The sequence below is a fragment of the Danio rerio genome, chromosome 14, assembly GCF_049306965.1.
Source record: "Danio rerio strain Tuebingen ecotype United States chromosome 14, GRCz12tu, whole genome shotgun sequence".
Lineage (NCBI taxonomy): Eukaryota > Metazoa > Chordata > Actinopteri > Cypriniformes > Danionidae > Danio > Danio rerio.
Window position 1 is genome coordinate 40001107 of NC_133189.1, and position 23168 is coordinate 40024274.

Below are 23168 nucleotides of genomic sequence, written 5' to 3' on the forward strand. Positions count from 1 at the left end.
CTATCCCACTTTCTTTACATTACTGTGCGTATGCTACCTATGAACCAGTGAATGCATGTATAAGCGCTGACTGACAAACGCGCTTCGTACAATAAACTGATCCCAGATCAGCGTCTGTACACGCCATTTACAGAGGAGCGGGTGTATGTTTAAACAGACAAATACACTGAATAATATGAAACATCTCCGTCCTGCATGTTTTATTTTAAACAGCTTATTTTCTCTTAAATGAGCACAAACAGTTTCTAAAGTAATGGACTGCTTTCATTATAGATCTGTGCATTCTTACAGAGACACCTCTGTTATCAAACTAAACAAAACATGAGATTCATTTGCTGCGCACTTGTTTGATAACAGAAGTGTCCCTTTAAATGGCGCGTACAGACCCTGGTATGGGATCAGTTTATTGTATGGAGCGCGTCTGTCAGTCAGCGCTTAAACATGCATTCACTGGTTCAGAGGTTGCAAAGTGAAAGGCGACAATCAGCGCACAGTAATGTAAAGAAAGTGGGGTAGAATGGTAAAATATGGGAGAATTTCAGCAAAAACGGGAGGGTTTACGTGAGTGCAGTGAACAGGAAGTGTTTGTGGAGAAACAGTTTTGCGAGAGAACGCAAAACATCTTTGCGAGGGAACGCAAAACATCTTTGCGAGGGAACGCAAAACATCTTTGCGAGATAACGCAAAACATCTTTGCGAGGGAACGCAAAACATCTTTGCGAGGGAACGCAAAACTTTGCGAGAGAACGCAAAAAACTTAGAAATATATATTTTCCTCCCACCCATTTTTTTTCTTTCACCCATTATTTTATTTTTACCCACCCATTTTTTTTCTCCTCCACTACGTCCCTTCCGGGGTTCCGTACATGTGTACCTGTCTTTGTGCTTTTTTTTTAAGACATTGACATTTTTACATCGTTGATTAAATATTGGCGATTCAATACTGGCTAATAAGAAAACTATAAAACTGTCAGAGTTTGCTATGGACTTAAAGGAATAGTTCACACAAAAATAAAAATACCATTTACAATTAGTCACCCTCAAGTTGTTCCAAACGTATATGTACGGAACCCCGGAAGGGACGTAGTGGAGGAGAAAAAAAATGGGTGGGTAAAAATAAAATAATGGGTGAAAGAAAAAAAATGTGTGGGAGGAAAATATATATTTCTAAGTTTTTTGCGTTCTCTCGCAAAGTTTTGCGTTCCCTCGCAAAGATGTTTTGCGTTCTCTCGCAAAGATGTTTTGCGTTATCTCGCAAAGATGTTTTGCGTTCCCTCGCAAAGATGTTTTGCGTTCTCTCGCAAAGATGTTTTGCGTTCCCTCGCAAAGATGTTTTGCGTTCTCTCGCAAAGATGTTTTGCGTTCCCTCGCAAAGATGTTTTGCGTTCTCTCGCAAAACTGTTTCTCCACAAACACTTCCTGTTCACTGCACTCACGTAAACCCTCCCGTTTTTGCCGAAATTCTCCCGTATTTTACCATTCTACCCCACTTTCTTTACATTACTGTGCGTATGCTACCTATGAACCAGTGAATGCATGTATAAGCGCTGACTGACAAACGCGCTTCGTACAATAAACTGATCCCAGATCAGCGTCTGTACACGCCATTTACAGAGGAGCGGGTGTATGTTTAAACAGACAAATACACTGAATAATATGAAACATCTCCGTCCTGCATGTTTTATTTTAAACAGCTTATTTTCTCTTAAATGAGCACAAACAGTTTCTAAAGTAATGGACTGCTTTCATTATAGATCTGTGCATTCTTACAGAGACACCTCTGTTATCAAACTAAACAAAACATGAGATTCATTTGCTGCGCACTTGTTTGATAACAGAAGTGTCCCTTTAAATGGCGCGTACAGACCCTGGTAAGGGATCAGTTTATTGTATGGAGCGCGTCTGTCAGTCAGCGCTTAAACATGCATTCACTGGTTCAGAGGTTGCAAAGTGAAAGGCGACAATCAGCGCACAGTAATGTAAAGAAAGTGGGGTAGAATGGTAAAATATGGGAGAATTTCAGCAAAAACGGGAGGGTTTACGTGAGTGCAGTGAACAGGAAGTGTTTGTGGAGAAACAGTTTTGCGAGAGAACGCAAAACATCTTTGCGAGGGAACGCAAAACATCTTTGCGAGATAACGCAAAACATCTTTGCGAGGGAACGCAAAACATCTTTGCGAGAGAACGCAAAACTTTGCGAGAGAACGCAAAAAACTTAGAAATATATATTTTCCTCCCACCCATTTTTTTTCTTTCACCCATTATTTTATTTTTACCCACCCATTTTTTTTCTCCTCCACTACGTCCCTTCCGGGGTTCCGTATATATGAGCTTCATTTTTGTTGAACATAAAACAAGATATTTAGAAAAATGTTAGAAACATAGTAACCATTGACTTCCATAGGAAAAACAAAGTCAATGGACGTCGGTGATTTCAGGTTTTTAAACATTTTATATTCCCTAGAAGAACAAAAACTCTTAAACGTTTAAAGCAGGTAAATTGTGAGTAAATGATGAGAGAGTTTTCACTTTTTGTATGAACTATTCCTATAAGGTCTTTATTTAAGAAATCATAGATAACAGCCTCGTATATGCACAGCTAGTGTTTTTCAGCCCATGAACTTCCGGTGAAAGTTTTATGTGACTATTTTCAATTTCATAAGGTTTCTTTTACAGCATTGATGTTGCAATGTAATTATAACATATTTCGTTACATAGACATTTGGTTGTTAAAGCAAAAAAAAAAAAAACTAAACAAAAGACCGTTTAAATGCAGGTGCTGTCAATTGCGGCAGGCTAGCGCAGAAATTCCATTGAAAATACTGGGGTAAAGTTAATTTCCATATTTTAAAGACATGTCACAGAAAAATATAATTGGATGCAGTGCTTCTTGTTTGGTCAGATACCCACTTTATGTATCTCAGCCAGGCAGTGATTATGGCTGTTTTTAAAGAAATCCAATCTTAGCCTTGAGGCTGGAGGACTGACATTTAGTGCTTAATCACATCTAAGCTAAAAGTTTGTTTGACAAAATTTAAGATTGTGTGCTGTGTATATTTATTATGTGTATATAAATACAAACACATGCATATATTTAAGAAAAAAAGTTATTTATGTTTGTATATTAATGTAAATATTTTTGTAACAAAAGTTTTTGTTTGTGTATGTGTCACATACAGGTAATAAATATATAATACAAATATATTATTAAAAAATGTATATTTTGAATGTGATTAATTAAAATAGCTATTGTAAAAGCAAACCTCTTCAGAGCACTTCTCCTTTTCCCCTTTTTATATTTACATAACTGCAACATAAACACACACACACATATTTTTTTTTTTACATTTAATGTCAGAATTATTAGCCCCATTTTTAATTTTGTTTTTCTTTTTTTATATTTTCCAGATTATGCTTAACAAAGCAGGGAAATTTTCCCAATATGTCTGATAATATTTTTTTCTTTTAAAATGCTTTTTAAAAAATTAAAAACGGCTTTCATTCTAGCCGAAATAAAACAAATAAGACTTTCTCCAGAAGAAAAAATATTATCAGACATACTGAACTTTCCCCTGCTCTGTTAAACATAATTTGAGAAATATTTAAAAAAGAGGGGCTAATAATTCAGACTTCAACTGTATATGTTAACTGAAAGGAAATACTAGTTTGTTTTGCTGTTAATTGAAAAATATTAATATATGATTATGAATTTATGTATGGTTTTAGACTTTTCTTAAGCAAAATAAAAGGCTAAATAGCTGAATTGAGAATAATGTAAATAACATATGGTTTTACTGATGAGCAATATTATAATATTAATAGTAGGCATAACTATTTATGATTGTTATTGGTGGTGGTGGGTTGTTGTTTTCATTTTTGTTTTATAATTTCTCATACTGTAATTTTTATTTTTCTCGTATATGACCCCAACTTACAACAAAATATGTGCCAGATAAACTCACATTATTGTTATTATTATTATTAATAATAATAATAATAATAATAATAATAATAATATACATAGACATTATCGTTTCAAGCTTATCAGTGTCAATAAACAATAATATATATATTTGATATGATAACTTTCTTGCCTGCAGTCATCCAAACCACAGCTTCTGCGTTCCTCCTCCTCGTCACGTGGCGGCAGTGCACGCTCGTGTGTACTTTCCGATCAAAACACACGTAGAAATGTGTGTTCGTGATGTATTGTCCTAAAGGCAAACATTCCCCTGTCGCGTATACGTTTTAAAACTAGTCTTTAGGTATAGAAAATCAATATACCACTTGCTGCTCTCTTGGCTAATAGATATTTTAAGTATATGAGGCGCCGCTAATGATTTTATATAACCGTTCCCATGTGAAGAATTCATGTGCAAACCATCGTAGAAAGATGTTACGTGAAGAAAACCCGGACATAATTGATTAGTTCGAGATTCAACTATAAGCATTCACCGGTATGGATTTCTGAACTGTCACCAAGAGTGGATTAATAGATGATGGTTCATCCAAAAAGCAGATCTTGAAGTGGACTTTGTCGGCACTGGAGAATTCAGTAAGAAACATTTAATCTGTAAAAGAATATATGCTAATATTGTGATTTACGAGACATTTAGTTTATATACACACAGCAAAAGGGCTGTTTATAAGTAATACTTTATATCTTATGGGGTATGACATTAATGCATGCTGTGTTTTCTAGGTTGCCCATGAAAATGGAGTTTCCAGGACACAGTCAGCATCTCTTGGCAAGCTTGCGCTCTCAGCGTCTGCAAGGTTTCCTCTGTGACTGCATTGTGCAAGTCGGCTCAACTCATTTCAGAGCCCACCGTGCTGTACTGGCCACTTTCTCCCCTTTCTTCCATATGTTTTACTCGGATCAGTCAGTGGGGAACTCAACCACAGTTAACGGAGGACCACAGAGAGACACGGTGTGTATTAATGGAGACATCGTGACTCCTCAAGCCTTTGGGCTCCTGCTTGATTTCATGTATGAAGGGGTACTCCTACAAGCAGCCCACCCGCCTCCAGAGGATGTGCTCGCCGCTGCCAGCTTTTTACATATGAATGACGTGGTGAGGGTTTGCAAGAGAAGACTGCAGGGTCGAGGAATGGCTGAGGCCGACAGCACAAGAGTAGAAGTAGGTACAAATGAGTCCGCTAAACCTGGAGTACTCGACCACTCTCCTGGAGAAGACGCAGCTGGTGCGGAAAGAGATGGAGCACTGGCGCATTGTTCCCAGTCCAGCCAGCAGATATCACTTTTTATCGATGCCAAGAGTGCAACGCAAGCAGGAATGCCTAAAATGCTCACACACAGTGTGGAGAGTTCAGAAATGGCAGACACTACTCAACCAGGAATGGATTCACAACCAGCTGTTAGTAATTCTTCTTCCGGTCCATCCGCTTCACCAAAACCAGACAAGATTAGAATATCAGCACGGTCCACTAGCCTTGAGTCGGCTCTTTCAAGTCCTTGTAGTTCAACAGAACTGATTCAAACAGAAACACAACCGGTTGTAGCCACTGCCGCAGCTCTGAGTAGGGTGGAAAACAACACCAACTCTGCTCCAGAACATGAACCCAGTGTCTTTATACACGCTCAAATGCTAAAAACCCAGAATAAGTATAGTGGAAATCCTGGCTCATCACAGCAAATCCAGAACTCGAATGAACAGAGAAATAAGAGCACTGCAAGAGTCATGCAAAATAGGTGTAAAAAACCTCCGACGTTAGTTGAGTACAGTGATGAAAACGGCAAAGTGAAGGTGGAGGCCATTGTGATTTCTGATGAGGAGTCTGATGATGCAGAAACTGTGGTCATGGATGACAGCCCAAGGATGAATGCAGATTTAGATCACACTGACGATTATGATGACAGTAACCACGATGTGGAGGAGCTCACTGATACTCAATTCATACCTGCACACCAGTTAATTCATCTTCCCCATCAAGAGCCCCTTTCTTTCCCTCCTTCACCGCAAGGCCCTAATAATTCCACGGCAGAATCCAGCAACTTCCCGTCATCCATTTTTCAGACTGGTTCCCAATCAGAACAGCAGGCCATGTACCTTGAGGATTTTCAGGACTCGCTTGGGAATTATGTGGACGATGTGCCTACTTGTAGCACTTGTGGAAAGACATTTTCCTGCGCGTACACCTTGAGGAGACATGCCATTGTGCACACCAGGGAACGGCCGTATGAATGCAGCTACTGTTACCGGAGTTACACTCAGTCTGGAGACTTATACAGGCACATCAGAAAGGCACATGATCAAGGCCTGCCAGTCAAACGCAGCAGAGTCGAGTCAGACCCTCCATCTTCATCGCCACCTCCAAATCCTCCTCAGACATAGCTAATATTTCCTGTCCTGCAGAGTTTAGCTTTGAGTATAGATAACATTTGAACCAGCTAATCAAGGTTTTGGACTTAAAGGCAGATGTGGTAAAGCTAAACTCTGGATGAGCTGGATTGGACACAACTGCTCCTTCAGGAAATTACACATATACATCTAAAGGTTTTGGCAGATGTTATGAATTATCATGATATTTACCTAAATCATATCTCTGTGGCTCATGCCTTAAAAACGGTAAATGCATTGAAAAGGAAACCACTTGATTGCTTCCATGCAATCAACCAATTGAACTAAATTAATGCATTTTGTAAGTGGTTTTAGTTTTTCAGGTTCTTGAACCTTATGATGTTGCACAATCTGGTTTTACATTTCATCGCTAAAGCGAATGGTTTTAATGTAAAAAGGGGGAAAAGAAGTATCAGTGAATTATAACGGACCATGAGTGGTCAAACAAAGCCTTTTTTTAGCTCATAATTCACCCGAACTGAAAATTCTGTAGTCATTTACTCACTCAAGTCATTTCCAAAAAGTGTTTCATATTATAAACAAAATATTATACAAAATAAATGTAAGTAAATTGACAATTAAATTGTGATTTTAATTTAGCTTTTAATTCTAGAAAAACATGAATCAGAGGAAATAATATCACAATCATACATGTGAATAAAAGCCTGATCATTATAAAAAGCAATTCTGTCCCTTTTTAAAATTATTTTTAAATCTGTTGAAACATGCGAACGAGATGAATTAAACTTCTTTAGATTCCATAGAAATATCTTCATCTATTTTTCCATGATGAATACATTTCTTGAGGGTTTAAACTGGAATTACTTGAGGCTGAGGAAATGATGATAGCATTTTCATTTTAGAGTGAACAAAGCCTATTTATTTCATGGTGATGTTTTACAGTTTTGTTGTTTGTTTTTTATAAAGAATTATATCTGTTATACCAAGAAATAAGCATTTCGATCCTTTAAAGCAGTTAACTGACTATCACTTATGGAAATGTTTTGCTGTGTATGTGTTTTGTGCTGTTTTGTGTGAGAGTGAAATCAATGCTTTTATTCGCCAGTGATACATTAAATTTGTTCATCCAATTTGTTCACTCGTTGTTCATCCAAAAATCTTACATGGAAAAAAAATCCTTACTATCATGTGACAGATTGGAGTAATTTAGCTGTGAAATTAGGTACAAGACAGCTATTTCAAAGGGCACCTATGATCATCTTTTGTAAACTGTTTGGACAACTGTGTGTACGTATAGTGTGTCCACAGTTATACTGGGATTGATAATAGACAATAGGTCTCAATGTTTTGAATCTCTTAACATTAAAATAAGATCTAAATCCGTCCCATTTTGAGGCCGACCGCAATGTGACGTAGGAGTGTGGTTTCCCCGCCCACCGAATTGATTGACAGCTGCTTATTAACATGTGTCCGTAGTAATGTGTCATATCAACAAGTCAGGACATGTGCAAAGCAACTGGGATTAAAGATCGTCATCAAGAATGAGTTTTACAAGTTTAAAAGTTTTTCAAACAGTGCATGTTTGTAATGAATTACAGCAATTTTACTTTATCTTTAATTTATCACCACAGCTGCTTGTTAGTATAATTATAAAAGAAGACGCTTCAATCTCGGTTTGTGGATGTTAAATCAGGTTTATTTTGTACATTAACATAACAGATATCCATATAGCGGTGGATATTAACGTTTATATCCTGTCACATTTGCCATGCAAAAGCAGTGTATAGTAAAGCGTGCGTTCTCTATGTATATCTGTGTGCGTGAACTTTATAACAACATTGTGTGTGATACATTGAAAGGCTCAAAAAAACTGCACCCAATACATCAAAAAATCATTGGGAAAGTTTTCACTATAGAATTTCTCACAAATGTTATGTGAGATCTGCTTCCTTCATGTCTGTCACTGTGCTGTTTATCTGACACAGTCGTGGGGAAGATTAAGGCACACTCTGACAGGCCTGGTGGGTGGAGAACGGTGGGTGGAGGGAACCAGCATTAAAGGCACAGGCCACAAAAACAGCTTCATAGTGTTCAGAGCAGAACATTTGAATATTCCGAAAGGGATAATAAATAATCTGATTGGTGTTTTGAGCTGAAACACATTCTGGAGACACGAAAGACTTATCTTAAATCTAGAAAAAGGGGTCAAATAGGTGCCCTCTACTGATATTTCACAATATTACAATCTTTACTGTATTTAAATCAAACAAATGTAACCTTGGTGAACACGAGACTTGTTTCAAAAAACATAACTGCAATCTTTTATCACTAATGAATATCAAATCAAAATGTATTGTTACTATTAAATAATGAGCAGCTACATGGCAAAAGTAAGAGTTTGCACAAGGGAAAACAATAAAACAACACTTTAATAGATTGTTAGATTGTGACATTCATGGTAAGTGTGGTAAAAATGGTGGTCTTCCAGCAAAAGATTATTTTAACATTTGTTTTACTGTAACCGTGTACTTGGAGGGGAAGGGGGGGGGGGGTAGATCTCCATAATAAAACAGCATCCGTTATCAGTCATCCACTGGTCCATGTATCTGCAGGAAGAGGTATTGATTTAAGTTAATGCAGGTGCCCAAACTCAGAGGGCCGGTGTCCTGCAAAGTTTAGTTCCAAACCCAGTTAGACACACCTGAACCATTTAATCAAGCTCTTTCTAGGTATCAAGCAGGTGTGTTGAAGAAAGTAAACTATTCAGGACACCAACCCTTCAGGACCAAGTTTGAGCATCCCTGCTTTAGAGAATTTGAATTGGCAGAAAATGTGTTTATTACATTATTATCTGCTGTGTTAATGACAATAAATAAGTGCTTCAGAAAGTAACTCACCGCCTCTGCTAACTCTGGCCATGCCATCGCCATCACAACTCCGTCATCAGATGTGGGAGGCGTCTCCAAATTCCAGTATGTGAAATGATGAAACACTGAAGAAACTTTTACTACTCTGTCCTGGAAACAATTGTTAGAAATCATTAAAGATGTGTTTCCTAGAAAGTAGACATCTAACATTTAAACATGTTTGATTTGCAGGCACCTCTTGATCAGATGCCGGCTTCTGGACCTCTTTCAGCACCACTCCTGTGTATCCTTGTGGGCATTGCAACTCCTGACCCTTCAGCCCTCGGCCTCTGAATGATACTGTGGTTTCTGCCAAACACAATGTTATCTTTATCGGGTGGAGTGCTAAAACTTGAGTTGTAGTCTCGAGGTGTGTGCTGGTGTTTGACTAACCATGTTTGCGTTCCTTCACTGTGGGATTAAAGAACTTGAAGACTTCGGCGGGTCCGTCATGCTCTACTTCACAAGGTAACAGGTGGATCTGTGGTTTGTCAGCTTGTTTGATGGAATCACGTCGGATGGATGTCACACAACTATTTGCCGTCATCTAGTAAAACAAACTTGTTATTAGGATTTCAAGTATTTTATGCGAGAGTGATACCAGGCAGTCCACATGTGGCTTTGTGCACTTATGAACATGTTTTGTTGTTATAATGGTTCAAGTTAATTGAAGTAAAGTTGGTTTTATAGACCATTTTGAGGCATGTAAACAAAAACAATGGTCCTGTTTCCTGCTTTACATTTTTAATTTCTATAGCTTCGAGAATCCAAAAAGAGCCACATATTGATAATGTCATGATAGCTGTTTTACATTAAGGTATGATTGAATTGCCTCTTGTTACAGTGATGAAATAGTCTGAAAACCAGCAGGAAATATTCATGAGCCAATGACATCACTACATTGAAATGGTCAATACACATCAGGGCTAAACAATAAGGACTGCCCGGTGGCCCAGGGCCGCCGTGAGAGACACTTGGGACAGTAGACCGGATCATTAATGGCCCGATTGGGACAGTGCTGCCTTGTCACTAATATTTAATTTGTCTGTGACTATTTGTCAATTGCATGCATTTTAAGTTTGTGCTTTTAAATCTTTAAATGCTACCTTCTCTGTAATGTCGTAAACAACATATTGCTTTCCGATTCGTCTTATCGGATTGATTTGACCATGCTATTTTTTTTTTGTAACCTGGTAACAACCAATACAGCGTAGAAACAGCAACATAGCGGCAACATCAAATTAAAAGGCTAAACGAAAATGTCTGTCTCTAACGTGTTGGAAGTAGACATTTACATGGAAACAACACGACAAAATAATAATGAAGTGATGTTATGCATAGTTTGCCATCACTTTGACATGTCAGCCACCTTTTTTTTTTTAATAATTTCAAACTGCAATAAAATGCCTCCACATTTTCCATACTGCTCTTTTTGTTTGCATAACACTTATATTTACAATTGTTTTTTAAGTATTGAAATTCTAGATTTACAGACTTTATTTTTGACACATTGTTTAAAATATGTGGTTAAAAATAGCTATTAACTTCCCTTTTTTTTGGTGGGGCCAGTGGAAATTTTGGCAGGGCAAGTAAAAATCTAAACCACTTGCCCGATCAGACCAGTAGAAAAAATCCTTAGCGTTGAACCCTGCACATTCTGACTTTCTCCTTAATAATTTCAGAAAATTAGCCTTTGCAATTTATAAATAGTGAAATTATATTAGCAGCCCACGATCAAAGTACAACATCAGTCCATAAAATAGTGCTAATGTTGTTTTGTAGTTGCACTTACATGAGATTTTAAACTGAATATTCAAAGTCTCATGGTAAACAAAATAGGGACCGTGTCAGAAGTTGACATTGAACCAATGTGCGGAAATAAAACCTACTTTACCTCAATTTCAAGTTTCAATATATGTGCTATAAATTGATATACACATTTGTTGTATTTTGGCTTTGACATTAGTGCTTAATGTACACAAAAGCCTATGCAAAGCTGTTCAATGGCAGATTGCATTTTAACAATGTCCCAAGACTAACAAAATCCAAACCTTTTCTCTAAATGTTTTACTGAGAGCAGTCTAAAATAAGACACGAAGGCCAGGTGAACAATCATTAAGTATTAAAATAAATATATACAGTTTAGTTATTGAAAGCTATTATAAAGTTAAACTTAAAGAGTGATACTGTGTTTCAAACAATAAAATCTACTCTGAAAAAGCTACTTATATCAACAACAAGAATGTTAAAAGTGTAATATATTATGGCAACAGAAGTTTTTCATCTAGAACAAATGCGGTGATATATACATTTTAGGGCTCTGTAATTAATCAAACGGCAATCGAAATCAACATTCAGAATCTATAATGGATCAAATTCTTGATCCATGTCAATTTTTTTAATTACTTTTCTTACCACATGTGGAGTTTCGTGACCACGCTCTGTTAAGGCTGATTTATACTACTGTGTCGAGTACACAGGTATGGTCTGGCGCAGCCTTCGTGCAGTCGAATACCTGCGCACCTTTAAAAAATGTAACTGCACGTTTGCACTACATTGACAATGATTGGAAGCTTTGCCAGATTTGCCCTGAGATGGCTTATTCTCCTTTACAATAAAATTATTATTTACATTAAAAAATTTGTTTACAAAAGATTGAAGAATAGTGCTGTTTAAACTGTTATTCGCGACATATTCCAGTTATTTGATTTAGAAGAGATGCTGCTAAATTTCTACTTTAATATGAAAAACATTTTAAATCATTTATTTTGTTTCTAAAAGTTATTTATTGCAGACGCGGTGGTGCAGTAGGTAGTGCTGTCGCCTCGCAGCAAGAAGGTTGCTGGTTCGAGCCTCGTTTGGGTCAGTTGGCATTTCTGTGTGCTAAAATTGTATGGGTGTTTCTCAGTGATGTTTTGCAGCTGGAAGGGCATCCGCTGCGTAAAACATATGCTGGATATGTTGGCTGTTTATTCCGCTGTGGTGACCCCAGAATAATAAAGGGACTAAGCCGAAAAGAAAATGAAAGAATAAATTAAGTTATTTACTTACACTTTTATAGGAAAAAGTGACTCTTGGTTTTATGCAATGTATGTTTTCAATTTCAGTTGTTCAGCGATGATGTTCACCTTTCATTCAAAACTCTCTTATTTGTAATATGTGAGCATATTTACTGTACATACCTTGTCGGTGAACTGAGGGCATTACATTTTAATTAATAATTAACCTGTCATTTTTTTAACACCTTTTTTCCAGCTTTTCTTTTTTTTGCTTGTTTTATTATACAACAAAATCACGTTCTTTAACAAGAATTAAACGAGTAAAGACATTAAATTACAATAAAGGAACCAAGGAGAGGGTACGTAATAATAAAATTACATACAATCATTTCTCCAATTGTAGTTATTAACAGGAGTTATTAAATGCACTTCTACAACAGAAAATACATGTATACAAACATTATTTTTATACTTATAAATCACTTTTCCACACATATTAATGTCTTTTTTCTAGCAGAGAAGAGAGGCTGCTTCTGGCACAATTGGATTTGTGTATGTGAAACTTACAAAGTAAGTTCATTATAAAGCCATCATTTTTTATAGGGTGACCTTGACCATAATTATCCAAAACCACGTGTTTATAAGATAAGAAAAATTTTCAAAAGATATTTTGAGCAATAAAACCTTCAACATTAATACAAAGCAGCGATATCTTACCATGCTCGTCGTTTTAACACTGTTTATAAGTGTCACATGGGTCAGCTGCGTTTACTTTGATTGGACGCGATGCATTTCTTCGTCAACACGTTGTTCCTTTTCGCGGTAAAATCCATGGCCTTCTGCCACCTACCGTTTCGTAGTAGGTGTAGAGTTGATAATGACAGTGGTTTTTCATAAATATTATTAACCGGACGTTTATAAAAACAAAGAGCGACATATACACAAGCAATGATGTAATAACGTGGTAAATATTTGTTCGCAGCTCATTGTTTACAGGCGCCCTGCAAGTGCAACAGTCATTATAGTCCCACTAGGAACTGGGAAGGACTAGGAACTACATTTCTCTATGGCGAACGTGTTTTGGTCATGCCTTCACTATTCGATAGCATCTATAATGTTAGTTCAGTTAGATAAGTGATTGCACTATCTGTAGGGAAAATGGATGTAGTTCCGTGTTTAAAAGTGCCGCAGCGTCACGCACAAATGTACAGGTAGGCAGACAGCAAACTGTTGTTTTGCGTTGCATGTTTATGTAAGCAACATGTTAGTATCATGTTCTTGCGTTATAATATTCAACTTATATTTGAAATAAACTTGATATGTGTTATTTTTCTGTAAGCCTCTTTATGTCGATATTTAAAAGGTAATATTGATATTTGAAATTCTGAAGAGACAATATCAGTAGTTTATGGGACACCACCAGTCCCTGAAAATAAAAACATAAATATACAGTGAATAAAAAGTATTTCATCCCACAAAATTACTAGAATGGCCTGATGGTGGATTTCTTTGAGTTGTTCTGTAAAGGAATATGTCATTCATTAGGTTCTCAGATTTGTTTTCTTTACAGTACAGCTGTAATAGTTCTGTTATGATTAAAACTGTTATTTAGAAATAGGATATAGCACGTTTAAGTTGTTTTCATTCACATTGATTAATTAAAAACATGATATTATGAAAAAATTCTACAAATAAACATTATTAATGACGTTCTGTCATTGAATTGTATGATGTTTTTGTATGATTTTTTGAAGACGACAAGCTTATATCCGGCCCTGTCACCTTTTTTATTGTGAAAACTTACCTTTTTAAGTGAAAATATAAATTTCTGGTAGAATGTCCTTCATAAAGTAAAACAAAAATGAAAACTTACTCAAAACGCACACCTTTTAATGGAAAATCCAAAAAAAAAAAAAACTAACTTTCTTCCTGTGCTCTATATATTTTTACAATTGTCTGTGTTTATTTTAACAGCTTATTGTTGTATTAATGTGTTTACTGCTTTTCAGAAAATACTTAGAGTCACAAGGTGTTCTGGACCGTAGGTACGGTGCAGAGAAACACTCCGATGGCACTGTAACTCTTCCGGTTGTAGCATCTGCTTTGCCACAGCTTGATCTGGTGGCACTAAAGGAACATGTCGCACAGGACAGCTTTTGTGAAATTGTTGATATCCAGGTAAACATAAACTGATGTTTGCACCCAAATCACTGAACGTCTGAACTGCAAAATAAAATATATTCATTTTTTTAGGCTCAATTGTCAAAGAAGAGCAAAGTTAAGTCAGTCCATATGAAGCTTGTAGAGGCTGCACGGTCCTTTCTGCTTTCTAAAGGGAAAGAATGGAGTGAAGATCTAGGGAGAGACATTCCTGGCCGATGGCAGTGTCATGGAGATCTTGTGCTGTTTACTGAAGGCTGCTTCTCCAATGCAGTATGGAAAGAAATTGGTGTGTGATATTAAATCCCAAACCCACTATAGTTTCAGCGTTGTGTTCATATCCTCTGCACATATACATTTGTAATTATGTTCATATCCATCTGCATACCTTTGATTATTAATAGCAGCCTGTGCATATATTCATCTATTGTAAATCTCTGTTCATAGTTAATATAACCTTGATGTAATATTCATAGTACATTCATCTGTTAATAGCACCATAGTTTTTCTGTGCACTTTATTCCTATATCCTGCACTTGCTGCTATTGCACTCCTGGTTAGACCTAAACTGCATGTGTAATGACAATAAAGTTTAATCTAATCTAATATATAATAATAGTAATAATCTATGTCCTCTGTTAAAATTGATCTACTATGTCTGATTGCATGCACAATATATTTTGTTTGTTTTAGGGTCTGAATTCTGGACTGCAGTTGCGCTGACGCTCGGAGTTAAACGTATTGCACAAATTAAAAAGATTTCCCAGGATGGTTATCGAACACCTATAGTGACGATGCTTTTAGGTGACAGCAGCCATGTAACACACATTGATAACCACATTAGGTATCTAATATTTTGTCTTGTTATTTAAAATATGCATCTCAACATATATTAACCCTTATAAAAAAATTTTTGTAAGAGAAAAAAAAGCATAATTTTTAGGCATAATTAACTACAATTATTTTTCATTCATTCACATTTTCCCCCTGTTTTTAATGTTTTGTGTTGGATCATTTTGGAACAGGGCGTATGTCAAGTATCTATAGATGTCCGAAAATATTTGTGCAAAATTATCTATTAAGCATTAGTGATCTCAAAAGTAACTTCCCCATATCTCACACACTTCTGGGATTGAATTTTGTTAAAACAAAACATTAATACTGTATACTGTATATGCCTTTTGACAAACATTTGAAGCCATGAACACATTTTTATGTGAAAGAGATTCTTTATGCAAGTAAAAATTGAAGTTGAAAAAAAATAGAAATGTAAAGTATCTATAAATAATATTAGAAAATTAGAAAATATTTATTATTGATCTCTAAAGTAACTTTGCCAAATCTCACACACTTTTAAGAGTGAATTTATATTTTGAAAAACGTGAATACTGTGTCCATCAACAATGCCTTCTGACAAACATTTGAAATCGTGAACACATCACTTTTTTATCTGAAAGGTATTCTTAATGCAAGTAAAATTGTTTATTTTGTTTAAAATCAGGCAAAAATGTTGTTTGTCTTGAATCAGTAATTTCAAATGTGTTGTTAATGGTGGTAGTTTTCAGATTATACATTTATTTTAAAATGTATTATATTATAAAGTTGATATAATAATGTGAGAAATATACATTTTATCCAACAATAAATTCAGATTTCTATATAGAAGCCAACAGTATATACATTTTTAATATTTCTATGTTCTAGTTTATTATTTAAAGCAAAAAACTTAAGAAAAATCTGAAAATAATACAACTTTAATTACGTTAGCCCGTTTTTCACATTCAATTATTATTAAGAAGCTTCGTGTCAGATAAAGTATAGTTTTAATTTATATATAGTTATGACATGATTCATCAGTCCCTGATTACAAATATACTGTACACACTGCAATAAATTGGTTTTCTTACTTAGATTTTTTGTTTTCTTTCTAGTCTAAATATCTAAAAATTCTTATATCAAGAAGCATTTTCTTGGCAAACAAAACATATGGTCTAGTTTTCAGAAATAATATGCCAAAATTAAGTGAGTTTTTATTTAAAACAAGCAGAATAATCTGCCAATGGGGTAAGCAAAATAATCTTGTTTTTCCTTTTGACATAAGATTATTTTTCTTACCCCATTGACAGATTATTTTGCTTGTTTTAAGGAAAAAACTTACTTAATATTAGCATATTATTTCTGAAAACAAGACAATATGTTTTGATTATCTAAAAAATTGTTCTTGATTTAAGAATTTTTAGATATTTATACTAGAAACAAGGAAAAAAAAACGAAGTAAGAAAACCATTTTTTTGCAGTGCAGTCGAATGCAGATTTTGAATGCATTATAATGATAAAATGAATATTAACATAAATGATTCTTTCTTTCTGTCTGACTGAAATTTCAGGTATGAGTTTGACGTCACCAAGTGCATGTTCTCCTCTGGAAATATCACAGAGAAGCTCAGAATAGCCTCGTTTGACTGCAGTGGAGAGACGGTGGTTGACTTGTATGCAGGTAAAAGTTACTGCTCTGGTGAAAAGCAGGAGTTTTACAAGACAAATTGTATGATCATATTGTGCTCTGCTTTTCAGGGATTGGATATTTCACTCTTCCATATCTGGTACATGCCAATGCTGCTCATGTACATGCCTGTGAATGGAATCCAGATGCAGTAGCGGCTCTTCAAAAAAGCCTGGAGATCAACGGTGTGTCAAACCGCTGCACTGTCCATCAAGGAGACAACAGACAGGTGAAAACATCTTGCACACTCAGACACGAGTGCTGAATGTCAGTATTTCTTTCTTGACACAAATATATGTTGCAATGTGGCATTTAACAATTGTTGAGCAAACAAATGACTGTCATACATTTTTATCATGATTTACAGAGGATAATCCCACAATATCACGCCATTCAATGTAACTATAATTGATATTAGGGCTGCACGATATTGGAAAAATCAAACAATGCGATATTATGTTTTACTGCAATAGATGTTGCGATATGAAAACAACTTCACCACATAACTTGAAAATCTCAAGATGATTCTGTTGGGGAGTGAATCATGCATACAATATAAAAACTATCTATGATCATAGATAAAAACAATAGAGAAAAATACCATGAAATAAACTGTGTTTTTACCATTTTAATAGAGTCTAGCGGCATTCAGTAATTCAATAATCACGTGTGAAAATACTGCATAGTCTTCATTAAATAAATAATTCACAAATAAAATCATAATTAAAGTTACAAATGGTACAATTTCTTATGCCTGAATGCTTTTCAATCTACACAGTCACAGGCCTCAAAGACACATGCAAATAATAAACTCTAATCCAGATTCAACATTGCACATGCTGCGATGTGACTATTGCGAATGATCATGTAGGGTCCAGCCAGTTGGTCCAATGACGGTATCCACTGGTGGATGAAGGTTCACTGCATGTTCGGTCATTCCAGTGCACAATGTTGATTTATATTAAACTTAACTCATATCTGACTCCAATTTTAGTATGAGATGGTTTAGAATATTAATATGTTTATCCTCGTTTTATCTGACTCCAATTATAAAACATTGATAAGATTATTTTGTTTCCTTTCACATTATTTTAGATTATGATTGAATATTCTTTTGATTTGTTATTATACCTTATTCTCATTTACTCAGATTCCGATAGCATCTCGAGTCTTGCACCGGCCGGGTATACAATCTCTTAATACAAGCTTGTCAGTCTTGGTCATTAAACAGAGACGATTAACCACTCTCCTAAAAAGGCAGAACCCTGCTTACTCAATTTAGGAGATTTTTATGTGGTCCCCATAGATCTGTTATCTACTTAATCAAGACAAAGTATTTTAATAATTATCGCGCAGGATTATACTATTGTAGATGAAGGCCTAAATATCCACATTTAAAGTAGTTTCAACAATATCTTGTTGTTCTAAATAGTTGGCCTTTTACAGTCCAAGTATACATGAATAAATGCCAATTTGTTAGTCGGATCTCTACCAACATTGTATAGCGTGCCACGCTGCTCCGTCTAACATGTTTTAGTCCGTTACTAACCTGTACAGTGGCTTGTAGTGCTATGGACAACAACATTTATCAGTGATAATAACACGAGGTTTGAATAATTCAAAACATAATTTATTAGTCAGGTAAATGTATTATGACAAATTCAATCAGTCAATTCATAAACGATCAATACAAAACATCAAATTATCAAAGATAAATCCAAGATTAAAAGATGCATTCCTGACTTTTTACATAACGTGTAAATTTTACATAACGTGGAGCCTAGGCTCCATGTTATGGGCTGATCTGGGTAGGCAGAATCGCCCTGAATCTTTCGCGGACCTTACCTTAAATAATCCAAGAATTCCCTCAAGGAAGGGGGTGTGAACAAAAGGCATTCAGAAATTGTTGGAAAGTCACACCCTTCACAGTGGTTCAAAAGATGCCTGAAGTTATATATTTATTGTTCTGATTATGTCTATTTCTGAGAGAATGAGACCATTGTACCAATCGCACTGAGACATTTCAAATGATATCAAACATGATAGTTAAAGTCAGTTTGGTTAATTCTAGAACATTCAAACATTGAAATGACCATATGTGTGAGTTGGGGGGATGAAGCTGAGTTTCAGCATACTCAGATGCAAATGCAGCAGGAACTGGTTTTTCCCGCATTCCCCCTTGCTGGGTTGTGAAGTTACCAGTCTCTGTTTTCAGCTCATGTTTTGAATTGTCAAAGATATCAGAATATTTGCAATATTTCAATTCTTACAATCACATTGCGGTATCGATGCCAAAACGATATATTGTGCAGCCCTAATTGATATACCAGAAATGTTTGCCAGACATGATTACAGAAATGACATATTAAAAGACTTTAAATAAAGTCTGCATGAAATCTATTTACATGTCTATTTTGCAAGCGCACATTGTTAGTCTTAAAGGTGCAGAATGTAAGATTGACTGCATACTATTTTGTGGTTTTGAATGGCTGCTATTGGTGTTTCATCTTGTGCAGATAGCCAAATAGCTTGTCACTGGAACGTAACCTGCTCAGCTCAAGTTTAAATATCTATTATTTATTTTTTTTGCTTATAAAATTGCACCTTATGTGGATTTTTAGAACTGTGAATTTGAGTCTCATGTTGGAGGTTGCTACAGTGCTTTCCTCCGGAAGTCATGTTTTCGGCAGCAGCTGCATACATTGATGCAGCCTTCATGACTGAAATGAAATACAGCGGGTTTTCCACCAGGGCAACCCAGGGTGATGATATATAGTTGGGTATACTGGCAGTGGGCTGGATAGACATTCAGACACTGAATGCACATTTTTAAAGGAGAGTAATTGATGACTTCAGCATTGTTTTTTAGATTTAAAAAAAAATGTAAAATGTGCAGTTATTCCATGTAAGTTAATCCACTGAAAAAAACTGTCTATTTTGATCATCTTTAATCAAAATCTATCTATTTGCTTCATGCAGTCTTTAACGATCACATTACAGCCCCATAATACCAATTAATTGTCTTTTTATATTGTTATACCTCACAACCATCCTTTAAAAAATATATATTTTTTACCTATTTGTCAGTTTTTGCTCGTTTAAAATATGATGCAATTTAGTATAAATATTTATTAATTTATACATGTTTAATAAATACTGTTACACTGATTAACGATAAAACATTATTTGACCCATTTCTTTTTTTACAAAATTTACAAAAGTCTGTAAAATTTAAACGTTTTACTTGCATTTTAATCTGCTGTCTGTGTATAAAATTGCTTATTTAAATGTAATTTGATGCCGACAACAAAACATTATTTTTTATCTTTGACCCAGAGATTATTTTTCTCATTGTGTGAAGTTTATTTATAATTTCAAGAGGATCACTTGCTTATGTCCTACGATTGATTCACCAATCAGATGATTTTTAATACACTATAAATAACCAGAGTTTCTTATCTCTGTATCTTCGTCTTGAATAATCAGCCCCTCACCCACCCTTACTCCCCCTTCTTTATTGATTGGGTGACACGGCTGTCCAATGATTAACACTGTTGCCTCACAGCAAAGATGTCTCTGGTTGAAGTCCTCACTGAACCAGTCCACATTTCTGTGCAGAGTTTGCTCATTCTCCCTGTGGTCACGTGGATTTTCTCCAGGTTCTCTGGTTTCCTCCCACAGTCCAAAAAACATGCAGCCTAAGTAAAGTGAACATATCAAATTGGCACCATAGTCTATCTCCTAGCAAGCCATATATCTCTACTTAGCCATCCCTATATCTGTCATTAGCCAGAAATAAGTCAGGGTAGTTCATCGTAAGTCACCTTACTTGCCCTGCTAATGGTAGGGAGCCCAGGGCTTGAGGATCTTATAAGCTTAGGGCTCTCTCCCGGGACAGCCTGCCAACAACATGTTTATTACCAATCATCAGCTAAATGTGAACTCCTGAAAACAACAGTGTCTGAATGTGCAAGTAAAACAAATTCAGTTCTTCACACATGATCGTTTGAATAAATAAAGTTTTTCCTATCTTATTTAGCTTTCTTTAAGTGATCTTGCTGACCGAGTGAATTTAGGCCTCATCCCAAGTTCAGAAGAGGGTTGGCCAGTGGCGTGTCGACTGCTGAAGAGAAGCACTGGCGGAATAATGCATATTCATCAAAACGTCACTGCACCTTTTCACCATGAACCATCTGAACTCAATTTATCTGTTGAAGGCTCTTCTGTGGAGGTATCTCCTCTGAGGATCCAGAAAGATATGCAAGTGTGGACTGCCTGGGCTTCAGAGACTGCCAAACGCATCTGTACACTGTTGTTAGACATCACCGGAAGTGAATGGAAGACAAATATTAGACACATAGAACATGTTAAGACTTACGCACCACATATCAGTCATGTAGTTTTGGACTTGGAGTGTAAACCGCTCTGATTAATGCACTCATTCATATAGAAAGTTGTTTTAATTACACTGTGAGACTTTTTTAAATGTGTGTACATGTTTGAGATGCAAAATAAATGTAATTTTTTAAAATGGTTTTAATAAAAAAAAAAAAAAGAATTATGTAATCTGCTTGCTGTGTTGGTTTATGTGATGATTAGCTCACTTAATATTTAATGACAGATTTGGTCTAACATTAACATCATATAAGAAGTGGCTAGGGCTGGGCAATTAATTCAAAAGTAACCTTGCAGGCACATGTGATGTCTGGTCAAGTATGATGGTGAACCCTTTCCTGAGTCTTGCTTTGCACTATGATAATAATTGCATATTCTCCATTACCAAAAATATTTGTTTACAGAAGATGCAAGAAACGCACTGTTTAAAATATTATTTACAGGATATACAAGAGTTAATTTATTTAGAAAAGGTACTTTTTAAACTGACATTGTTTTCCAAAAGTGCAAGTTTTTTTCTTTCCATTTTTTATAAAACAAAAAACAAACAAACGTGAACTCTGAAAACTGAACTACACTGTTTCAATTTACTATGATCTTCTATGTGAAGCTGCTTTGACACAATCTATATTGTAAAAGTGCTATACAAATAAAGGTGATTTGAATTGAATAAGAAAAACATGACGGTTAGTTGTATGCAATGTGTGTTTTAATTTCAGTTGATATTTAAAAAAGTAATCCTACATAGTACATAGTGTGTTTCCTCTATTATTTTAAAATCAAGTAATGCACTCTTCATTCAGAAATCTCTCACTTGTAATATGTGAGCATATTTACTGTACAAAACCAGTGAACCGTCAGGGAACTATGAAGACAATTAAATAAAATAATTGTTCATTAATTTTAATCGAGTTAAAATGTTTAGTTAAACAGGATTTTGATTTTAGGCCAAATTGCCCAGCCCTATAAGTGGCCATCAATAATTATTTTCATGGTATTCTTCCATTCATTCATTCATTCATTCATTCATTCATTTATGCATTCATTCATTTTCTTTTTGGCTTAGACCCTTTATTAATCAGGGGTCGCCACAGCGGAATGAACCGCCAACTTATCCAGCATATGTTTTACACAGTGGATGCCCTTCCAGTTGCAACTCATCACTGGGAAACATCCATACGCACTCATTCACACACATACACTATGGACAATTTAGCTTAGCCAATTCTTTTTATTGTCTATTAGTTACATTTTGGTCTGGAAATGTTGATTTTTTAAAAGCATTTTTACATTAAAATTAGCTGTATTTGTTCATTGTATCGGAAATGTTTTGTAAGATTCTTACTTTAAATTTTCGGACGTTATTGTGTACATTTTCTACCATGGAATATTGCCATGTAATTAAAACATTACATCATTTCACCCAGAAGTTATTCTTTCTTTCTTTCATTCTTTCTTTCTTTCTTAATCTATGTTTTTAGTAAGTAATTCTGTCCACATTAAATTAAATTTACAAGTGCCATTTTGAGGGATGTAAACAAAAACAATAGTCCCAACGAATTTCCTGTTTTACTTGTTTAATTTCTATAGAATCCGAAAAGAGTCACATTTTAATAAAAATTGTTGTGAAATCTGTGTTATGAGTGAATCGCCTCTTGCCACAGTTTTGAAATAGTTTGATAATAAGAAGGAAATGTTCATGGGCCTTTACAAACCATGTATATTAAATATTAGTAAAGTTGCAGTTTTAACATTTTCTGGGATAGATGAAAATTATATCATTCAGCGGTTACTGTAAAGCAACATTCAGACATCTGCGTATTAAAATAATGTGTAGATATATTCCACAATATGTGAATTATTTAGTTTGAATGTCTTTTGT

At 35.3% G+C, this 23168-nt stretch overlaps 3 protein-coding genes across 3 annotated transcripts; 2 read left to right on the forward strand and 1 right to left on the reverse strand.

Annotated features, from left to right (window-relative positions):
• The first annotated feature begins 4193 nt into the window (after window positions 1–4193).
• Window positions 4194–7453, forward strand: zbtb3 (zinc finger and BTB domain containing 3). The gene is made up of 2 exons (XM_009291211.5): window positions 4194–4555; window positions 4703–7453. Exon 2 carries the CDS (start codon window positions 4710–4712, stop codon window positions 6354–6356), a length of 1647 nt encoding a protein of 548 aa, XP_009289486.1. The 5' UTR covers window positions 4194–4555; window positions 4703–4709; the 3' UTR covers window positions 6357–7453.
• A 548-nt stretch (window positions 7454–8001) lies between these two features.
• On the reverse strand, window positions 8002–13235 carry rnaseh2c (ribonuclease H2, subunit C). The gene is made up of 5 exons (NM_001161377.1): window positions 12946–13235; window positions 9623–9776; window positions 9426–9538; window positions 9221–9340; window positions 8002–8929 (listed from the first exon to the last, which is right to left on the reverse strand). The coding sequence occupies exons 1-5, from the start codon at window positions 12946–12948 to the stop codon at window positions 8906–8908; spliced, it is 414 nt and encodes a 137-aa protein (NP_001154849.1). The 5' UTR covers window positions 12949–13235; the 3' UTR covers window positions 8002–8905.
• A 76-nt stretch (window positions 13236–13311) lies between these two features.
• trmt12 (tRNA methyltransferase 12 homolog) lies at window positions 13312–21454 on the forward strand. The gene is given in 7 exon segments (NM_001077164.1): window positions 13312–13439; window positions 14238–14406; window positions 14482–14677; window positions 15082–15232; window positions 16776–16885; window positions 16963–17120; window positions 20931–21454. Coding segments are annotated over 7 exon segments (1227 nt in total). The 5' UTR covers window positions 13312–13386; the 3' UTR covers window positions 21321–21454.
• The last annotated feature ends 1714 nt before the right edge of the window (window positions 21455–23168 follow it).